Raw genomic sequence first — 9,974 nt, 5'->3', positions numbered from 1 at the left:
AGCTTTTAGAATATAGGAAATGGTGACAAAAGAAATACTGTATGTGAGGATGCTAAGAGGGAGAAAGACACAGCGACCCCCTCCAATTGTTTTGAGCTTGTGGATTTGCCGTTCATCCTGGTTTAGTTTCCTGCTGTGGATGTACGTATTTAGCATGCAGTGATTGTGCACTATTGTGTGCTGGTTTTGTTTGATTTTCAATCCATGAAACTTCATCTGCGGTGTTCCCAGGTCAGCAAATCATTTCAGTGTCAGAATCCAATTAGAAGTGAGGACTTGGGGAAAGGTTAGCGCTATAACTCAGCATGTTGTGTGAGCCCTAATAAGTGAGATTAATTCACTTATTAACCAGGTGCATTTTAATTAGTGCCTTAGCATTTGGCCACTAACTAGGGAAGATGAGAAGCTGACTTTTTTGGACAATGAATTGGCACATTCCAGTTGTAGTTGGGAGTGAAAATTGCATTGAGGAATGTTGATTAGTCCTAATTATGACTGTAATAAAAGATTATTCTAGTTTATGAAAGGTTTACTGGCGCTGGGGGAATTGCTTACAGTGTGTAATGGGTTTGTGACTTGTGTTTGGTTTGGGCTTTGGCTATAGACTCCAAAGATTAGAGCTAAGTTAGTGTTTCCACAGAGTGTACATAATGTCCTAGTGCGAGTCTCACCAAGCAATCTCATGAACATAAAATAGATTTATCGCACAGCGTTGTGTTGTCTCAGCTGACTCACTGAGCATCCTGACATATAGTGTATCTGTGATAATTACACTGTATTGCTTCCATTCAAACGACACTTATTATGGTCATAATGCAACAACAGTAATCAATTTCTCTTCCAAACTATTTCAGATATGGATTCACATAAAGCATTTTTTGCAAAATAAATACAACCAAATAGCACTATATCACAGATTGCACTGCGTGTTTGTGCTCTTTGCTCTCTATTCCAAGCATGAAATACTCGGCTCCGGGCCATTTGTTGCTTGCTGTACCATCCCATGAAGCTTTTTGTTTGATGTGTTGTCTTGAATAGTCACTCGCTCCGTATCCAGTGGAGGAGGGGAGGGGTTGGTGGGGACTTGTTCCCATGGTGACCACCAGTTACATAATAACAGTGGGTACCTACTGTAGCTGGAGCATTAGAGAATGAGAGATAAGGGCACAGAGGGAGATGACAAATAATATATATAATTATTGCCCTACCAATTTAGATTTAAAAAATGCTGCGCTAGTACAGTATGACGAATCATAAAGCACAACACATATAAAATATTTCAATATTTGTGGCCGTTTTCTTCATGCCAGGCATTGCGGTATGCCAATGAACTTGCTACTTGGAACATCCAGCCGTATGCTTTCCTGCCCCGCTGGGTGCTGCAAACTCAACCTGCCTTCCTTTATTTGTCTCTTTTATCAAGTTAAGACTTATATAAGGAGGTAAATTAAATTTAGCAAGGTCAATTAAAGCATAGTGACTGGATTATAAAGTGAGTGCACCCTATTAGGCCTTGCTCCTATATCACATGATGGCATTTAAAACAAATAGTATCTGATTGGCCCATAGGCCCTGAGGGGGCTGTGTTCCCACGCTAGCTATATGTCACTGAATATATTTATTGTTAGCTGTGCACTGCAATCCTGGAGCGCTGATGAAGGCAGCTGCGGCTGAAACAACTTTTATTTTTGATGTTAAAGCTTTGTCAGTGGTTTCCAAGTGTTTTCAACCCTTAGGCGCTGTTCATTTCGTGTTTATTTGCAAGGTTGCGAGATTGCAACAGATTATCGGTCTTTGTATAGACAAATTAGTCAGTTGTTAAAGTTGTAGCAACCTTGTTTTGCCGCAGATGAAGCACATTGGTGGTTCCTAACCTTTTTTGTCAGGCAAACCCCCAAAGCAGACGAATCAAGTACTACCCCTTCATTGACGCTACCCATCATTTTCCAAAGTGTGACTATTTGAATTAATTTTAAACTGGATGTTAGTTAATATTTTTTCATACAAATTAACTTGGTTGGTTTGGTTATGTTTGCATTCATGCTACAGTAGATACTACCACTTGGATTTGCAGAAGCTGGACATTTAAACTATTTCCCCCATCACTTTTAACTATTCCATCCATTTCTCCATAATTTGTAGCTACAGTAACTGGTTCAACTTCTCTGCTGGCGTGCTCATTTTTTTCTAATCTAATTTTTTAAAAAGGTTCACACACTCTTAATCAAGTGCAGAAGAAACCCCTGGAGTACAAGCACTCCTGGTTTGATATCAGTGATATCGATCCTCCTGCTACTGTAACTGGCAGGAAGATAGATAGCTAGATGGAGGGCAAAGCGAGCAGTAGTGGCAGCGCTCTAAATTTAGCCACCCCTGCGCTTGTGAACTAAATACCAATGACAACAGTCAAGCTGACACCCACCCACCCACCCACTCATTCAGTCACTCAGTCAGGCTGCAGGCCCAGTACCGGGGAGCGCGAGCACCCACACGGGTCGTACTACCCAGTCTGACCCTCTCGCCTCTCACCTTTCTGACTTCCTACCCTGAGGAGACGGGCACAAGTTGAGACTCCGCCCTGAGGGGTCCTTCAGGACAGGTAAGCCATCACTCGGGCCTCTCCATAGGTGTGCTGTCCAGTTCTAACGTGACACTTCCTCTTTGTATCAAGCATGATTCTCGCTACCCCTTGCTCCCTCTTGATTTTCCGGTCAATCACACAGCTTGCCTCATGTTACTGTCCCATTTTAAATATGTTTTTGATAAATACATCTCCTTTTGTCTTATTGGTTGGTGTTTTTATGTGGGGGATATTCTGATTTAACAGCAGAGAGTATGCATAAATCCCAAAACATGTTTTTGTTTGAGACATTTTTTAAAAATGTATACAACTGATATCATTTGGAATTTGATTTTATTGAAGCTAAAAGTAAATTTGCCTTATATCTACTGAGCCAAAACCAGTGATTTCCAAATGATGAAGTGATTTGCATGGTGAATAGACTTTGGCTATGAAAAGCTCCTTTGTTCCATTAAGAAACTTTGTGAAAAGCATGTGTTGTGTTCACTGACACCTCGGCGTAATCTTTCCGCTGTGCTATTTCATCAACTGTCTCACTGTTTGCTGTGACAGCACCATGTTCTCTATCTGTGTCCTTTCAGCCCACTTGGGTAATTTCAAACATATTGATTCCCGGACCCCCTGACACAGCTGGTTGCCATGTCTGAAGAGCATGTGCTTGGCGTTTAGCAGCCCAAGGTTATTTAAAGGGATGTGCTAACTTTGCCCTTTTCACTGCCCCAATAAATTCTGTCTGCTTCGGTGGGTCTTTGTGCGTGGTGTGGATGCTCGATGTCGGCCGATCGATGGCCAACATGCAGCCGTTTTGTCTTCCTTTGTGTGTCTCGTTGTACGTTTGAACATGTTGTACTGATGTGCTTTGTCTCCTGTGATTTTTCGCCTCACCCCCGACTCCCCCAGGGTGCAGCCATGTCACAGTTCTCCACCATGACGACCGGGGAGAGGAAAATGCAGGCGGCAGCAATCTGCAGGGAGGTTCAAGGCCCGGAAGGTAACCGTATCATTTCCTCGTCACTTCCTTGTTTTCTAAATCCTCTGACCTCTCGGTTTCTCTCTCTTTCTCTTGTTGCATCCTCTCACCTTCTCTCCTTCTCTTCACATCCTGCTCCTTCCACCCCCCTACATTCTTTTTAGCAAATAGTCACGGATTTAACACCACAACTTACAGTGCACGTTTAATTCTCAGACATTAACTTCACTGTAAATGCCGGCTCACGCTGGCAGACACAGACATGCACTGGACACTGTCATGAGGTATGAGCCCACCATTGGCTGGTGCAGCAGTTGCCAACCCTCCCTTCTACGACCCTGACTATAAATAAGCAAATGAATACTTTTATGGGCCAAAGTAACTAATCCCTTTGTCGTTGTCCTTTTGAACACGCTATTTTCAGGGCGAGGACAACTGTGTGACTGGGTCTGAGGGCTACTGACAGCTGAAAGATATTCTGGCAAATTATGCACCTCATACTTGGATATAGGCCTGTGACATCTCCATGATCTGCATGCAGTAGCGAGCACGTGGCGCTAACCACAAAACAAGCCCTAGACATGAGTGGATTACGAGGGAAGATAATTGCTCATTCATCATATTGGCAGGAGTACCAAGTCAGCAATCCGAGCGCTTTTTTTTGCAGCAATTCTGTGTGAATATAATTTGTGTTCAATGAGGTTTGATAGGTGGGACTATAGGAAATAGGAGAAGAGATTTGTCTTGTCAGAAATCAGATCGATTTGCAAGTATATATTGTATAGACAAGGTCTTTTGTTTGTCTCCTTGTGTCCAGACGTAGAGATGGATCTTGGGAAGAAAATGAAGATGCCTAAGGACATCATGCTGGAGGAGCTGTCTCTCGCCTCAAACCGGGGCTCCCGTCTCTTCAAAATAGGCCAGAGACGCTCAGAAAAATACACGTTTGAGAGCATCCAGAATCAAAACAACCAGCAGCTTAATGTAAGCGGAAACTGTGATGCAATAATCACGTGAATGAATATCTACAATACATGCACAGGGGGAAAAAAATCATCTTATCAAGTCAATTCTGTCTAAATTACAGGAGTAGTTAGGTTTTTGGGGGGGAAATACACAGAATCTTTTTCTTGCCAAGAGTTAGATGAGAAGATCAATAGCACTCACACTAGGAGGAGATGGTTAATTAGCCTAGCTTAGCATAAAGACTGGGAGCAGGGGGGAATAGCTAGCGTGGCTCTGTTAATTCTCAGCAAGAAAGCGAATAATTGTATTTTCATAAATGTCAGGTCTTTAAAAATACACATAAATGTACAATGTATGTGGATTATTAGAACACTATTAAAACACACTTTGATGAAGCGGTTATTGCAACACAGTCACACCGCCAGAGCGTGTTTTCGTCTAGCACAGTCATCCATTTTCCCCACAACCCTATCCCTCCATCGCTCGAAAAACATTCGCACAATACCTTACATCCTGACAAAGTATATGTGGAAAAGATTAAGCACTTGAAGTGTTTGACTCGTGCTACACAGACATGGAGTGGCACCGAATAGTAGTTATGAAAGTCTTCCAGCCGGTCATAAGTGGCTTTATTAATGTCCTTTTGTGTATGGATGGGCAGTGTGCCAAGTCAGCATTTTCTTTTCCCAGCAGTGCTTATCTTGAGCGTGACCTGGTCACACATAAAGCAATTTATGTACCAAAGCTCTCAGTAAAATTGAATGAAGATAAACTAACTTAGTTTCTCTTTGTTACATATAATTAATTAGCAGCACTAGTTACATCCTCTTTCATTTGGTTGTGTGGTGGCCTTGTGTGCTTACTGCCCTCATGAAGTTCACAGATATAATAATTATTGTGCTCCAGGGAAGTTTTTAGCCTCATCTTTTGAAGTGAGAAGAACGCGCATATCTCTGGTTTGTTTATCGCTCGGGGCGACGGAGGGATTTTGTTTCAAGTTGTCAACATTTCCTGAGGAAGTCCTGGAGTAAATCATCATAAATATCTTTCGGAGGGATGAAAGCTGGGCTGCGGAGTACATTTTGTCCCAGCCCACAAAGCAATGTTTCTTGTTGAGGAACAGTGGACACACAGACAGTTTCTCTGCCTCTTGTTGGTGTTGGAAAACATGCAAAAACGAGGTTTGTCCACATGAAAAATAGCAGCATTGAAAAGTGGGGAATTAGGTTTCAATAAGAATCAGCAAAGCTACTATGCCACTGATTTACTGTGCATGCAAATCACTTTATGTTAATTCATTCATTTAAATATGTCAGAAAAGTTTAAAATATAGATGATTATTTTTGCTTGCTGTCAAAAAATATTCTAATGTGCCATGAGATAGGAATTTGCTGATAAAAAAATCTCACCATAAGGTCCATTTAATAGCTGTTCTGGAGCTTTCAATCAAACAACAACTCAGTAAATGCATGATTAATAAAACTCCATCTGCTAAGGAGATGCTCAAAAGCTGCAGAAAAGCTAAAGATTATTTTGTCAACTACTGTTGGTGAAATTTCAATCGGAACAGATACAAAACTTTTCTTTAAAGCTCATCTCACCTCTTGGATCTTTCTTTTAGAGCACAACACTTTCTCAAACTGAGAATGGGAGCGCCACGGACGGCCACAGCGGCGAGAACAACGGGGATGCCGACCAATCGCCTGTTGTGCCATCTGATGCACCAGATACAAGCATGGTGCCAAATGCAGAAAGCATCGCCCCGGGTAGGTCATACTGAAAGTTAGGAATAATACATTTCAAGGACCCAAAACCATTGCAGTGATATACAGTAGCTAGGTTGGATCGACAAACCAGTTGACCTCTGTTCCACTCAGTGACCTTACTTAGTCTCTATTTCTGCAGAACAATACAAAAGGAAATGCTTACTATTTATTACATCCTCACTGACAAAGCCCATTCCTGGATTTTGTCACTGTCATATCCTGTAAACTTTTAGCTTCATTAACATGTTTAGTATAACTTTGTCATACTGAACCTTTTTTTTAAATACAGTGAGAGATGGCGCTGCTCCTGGTGGATAGACTGTGTGGATGTGCTCTCCACAAAGCACTGGATGTGCCATGTTTTGATAAGGATTCAACTGTTTTCCATTGTTTGTGCGCACGCAGGCTTTGATCGTGTAGGAAAACATTTTCTTCTCGCCTGGAATCTGCTGGCCGCAGGCGGAATATGATTGCACATTTTTGATTCTGTCTCCTTTCTTTCTCTGTCTTTCCATCTTCGTCCCACTCCTGTTTCATATTTACTCCTCCACATTCCCATGTTTCTCTCCACCTTCTTTTCTTTTTTTTTTTACCCTTCCTTGATACAATCAGCTTTGACCATCTCTTTAAAAAATTGTTGAGTTTACCCACGGGAAGTGTTTCCTGTTTGCCTCTCGTGCCACTGATACCATCAGGTTTACGCTCACATCCTCCCTCAATTCTGCCCAGTTGACACAAAACCGATACTGATTTAGGGACGAGTACGTCTGCACAGGGGTGGGGAGTTATTTCTAGAGCTCAGGACCAGACCCCAACCTTCAGTGTCTGAATGAAGTCACTCCAGCTGTAGCCGAAAGCAGGCCAGAGTGCATTAGGTATCAAATGGTAGGAACTCTTAAAATAGCACACTCATCCACCCAGGGGTGCATGTTCCATGGCCCTGTACTGCATAATGTCTTAACAAGGCTAAAGTGACACTTTAGATACTAATAGAGCTTTCATGAGACAAGAATAGGCAGATACGCACATTTGAATTTGTCAAAACAAAGCACAGAAAAATATCAAATGTGTCTTTAGTTATAGGACCATTTTTTGGTTTAGAAAACTAGAAATAAAAAACATTTCTGTACAAAAAGCCAGCCTGCTGTCCTTTCAGGGCTTTTCAGGATCCTCTTTCATCTCCTCATAGAGTTCATAGAGCCGGCTATGTGACAGTCCTTTCCCACAAAAATATCAACTCAGCCAAATGGCCAACCACAAGAACAATATTCCATGGCCTCAGAAAATCTTGTAACACAATGTTTTGTAATAGATTCCCCCCCAAAAATCTGTAAACCTCCCCACGGGTCTGTTTGGTCTCTCCTGCTTCCTCCGCAGGGCAAAACATAAACTCAGGAAGGGGGATTGTTCATTGTGAGAGGTTAGGACGTGACACGACGCCCCGCGTTATGTAATGCCTGAGCTTGCAAGCCCCCCTGAGTGAAGCGCTTGGGTTTGAAGGATAGTGCTTTGGATAGGCCTCTCCCATCAACACACATAGACTACGCGGGGAGGCATACATGCACACAAGCACACACACGCACACACACACGCACACACACACACACACACACACACACACACACAGAATTACAGGGAAGCTGCCCCTTGATTTGTTTTGCTGTGAACTTTAACAAGGAATAAAGGGCTAAAGCAAAACCAGTGGGAGGTATTGAAATGTTGCACACTCACTGATATTAATAAGTTATATATTAATAACAAAATATGTATTGATATATAGTGTATATATACTGTGTATATATAATAATTTTTGTTTTTTCCTGACTCATCTTCTCATCTCAACCTCAAAAGGTTGCTTAAATTTCACGTAATACTTGAAAAAAAAGCAACTCCAAATGGCAGCAAGAAGTACATTTTTAACGTCACTACCAAGAAATCATATGATGAGACATCAGCAGACTGCAGGCACTCCTATTCAAATTTACTCATGACCAGCTGACTGGTCTGTAATCGTTTTTATAGGAAAAGAAATCAAAGGGAATGATATTCCCCTTTTGGACAGCATGTTTCTTTGTTGCTTTGTTGCTAAGAAATAAAAAACTTTGAAATTGGCTCATAAATTTCACTTCATTACTAACCATGTGTGGGGAAATACCCAAACCTGACTCCAGAATTGAGTAAAATTGCCCTATTTTCAATCACTGTCTGTGTTGTGAACCCACCCAGGGTACGGAGGTCCTTTGAAAGACATCCCTCCAGAGAAGTTCAACAGTACAGCTGTACCAAAGTCCTACCACTCACCCTGGGAGCAGGCCATCATCAGTGACCCGGCCTTGGCTGACATTCTCAACACCCACATGTCCGAGCCGGAGCCCCGACCAGACCTACCGGGGTACAAAAGTTTCAACAGGTAAAACGACCTTACAGGTGGACAGCAAGTCATAAATAAAATAAAATTGTCTACAAAATGAACCTTTTAAAGACGCAGACACATGTAAACTGATTTGTTATTCAAAGTGAGCCTATGCAGGGTTCAACATTAACCATGGCCCGATGGCTCATTGCCACAAAAAGTTTCCCTGTGGCCAGCAAATATCTGCTGTAGGTGGCCCCCTATTGCCACCAAATTCCGGCGAAAACCTGCCACATGGAACCTCCATGAATGGCTGCATAAATCACACTTAAGGCTGTGGCAGCAAAACCCCTGAGTTTATTGAATTGAGCAAGGGTGAGTTTTATTGCTCATAAATTCAACTTTTCATTCATAAAATTGTGATATTTTAGCATTATATTACAAATGCTGAGTGAGCAAAACAAGTACTGTCCTTCATCTAACAACAATCTACCAAAGTGTGCTTTTCACTCTTCGAATATGTCCTCCGGTCAAAGTCTTTGCTTGGCTTTAATTAGTTACATCGCTTCAAATGTCACTGCAGCCCCTCTCATTAGCACATGACGACTGCTGTTAAAACACTGTCACTCCGTCACCTCCAGGGTGGCAACCCCGTTCGGTGGCTTCAGCCAGGCACCCAGACCTGCTCCCATCATGCCCTTCCAGGTGGAACCTCTCCCCGACTACCCTGAGCTCCAAGAGGACGCGGCGGGAGATCGACCCTCCTTCAACAGATCTGCTCTGGGGTGGGTGTCGACGGGCGATCCAGTCCCCCTCCCTGCTGTTACCCTTGAGCCTGTGCTCATCCCTGAGTCAGAGGACCTTTGAACCCCTAATGAGGTCACACAGAGATGCTGTCTGCTGGTGGGCAGGGTAACGTGTTCGGTCAGAACAGAGTCAGGGTGAGAGGAAGCTCAAGTTACCATGCATGCAGCATCCCTTGGTTTTCCAGGGATGTTTACTATTGCACTGCTCTCAAAAATGAATGGATCACCCTGTACAGTAGGCAGACGCTACTGGAATAAATGGAATTTATTGTATATTAATGTGCATAAGAGTATTTTATCTTGCTCAATAAAATGGTGTAGAATGCAACAAGTTGAACATCATTTTTTTTATTTTTCATGCTTGAATTTCATTTTCTGTTGTCAAAATGATACACACTTTTGCGTTGCTTCTGTTTTATGACGTAAATGTGTAACATATTCCACAACATGCCCCCAGGTAATAATTTCACAGTGCGTCGGTCTGAGCTACACTGAAGGATCACTTGAGTGAATGATGCTGCGCCCGTGTGCG

At 42.5% G+C, this 9,974-nt stretch overlaps 1 protein-coding gene across 1 annotated transcript; it reads left to right on the top strand.

Annotated features, from left to right (window-relative positions):
• The first annotated feature begins 2,435 nt into the window (after positions 1–2,435).
• Positions 2,436–9,773, top strand: LOC119482227 (myozenin-2-like). The gene is made up of 6 exons (XM_037759677.1): positions 2,436–2,599; positions 3,482–3,572; positions 4,369–4,535; positions 6,139–6,283; positions 8,510–8,693; positions 9,278–9,773. The coding sequence occupies exons 2-6, from the start codon at positions 3,491–3,493 to the stop codon at positions 9,501–9,503; spliced, it is 804 nt and encodes a 267-aa protein (XP_037615605.1). The 5' UTR covers positions 2,436–2,599; positions 3,482–3,490; the 3' UTR covers positions 9,504–9,773.
• Positions 9,774–9,974: the final 201 nt, after the last annotated feature.

This window comes from Sebastes umbrosus, chromosome 22, assembly GCF_015220745.1.
Source record: "Sebastes umbrosus isolate fSebUmb1 chromosome 22, fSebUmb1.pri, whole genome shotgun sequence".
Taxonomy (NCBI): domain Eukaryota; kingdom Metazoa; phylum Chordata; class Actinopteri; order Perciformes; family Sebastidae; genus Sebastes; species Sebastes umbrosus.
The sequence above is the reverse complement of the archived record's forward strand: the minus strand, read 5'-3'. Positions and strand labels throughout refer to the sequence as shown.

What these genes read in the sequence shown, in the direction of transcription:
- LOC119482227 (XM_037759677.1), top strand. Translation starts at nt 3,491, where the DNA reads ATGTCACAGTTCTCCACCATGACGACCGGGGAGAGGAAAATGCAGGCG. An exon ending in TGCAGAAAGCATCGCCCCGG is followed by an intron (nt 6,284 to 8,509) that starts GTAGGTCATACT and finishes GAACCCACCCAG; the next exon opens with GGTACGGAGGTCCTTTGAAA. An exon ending in GGGTACAAAAGTTTCAACAG is followed by an intron (nt 8,694 to 9,277) that starts GTAAAACGACCT and finishes CGTCACCTCCAG; the next exon opens with GGTGGCAACCCCGTTCGGTG.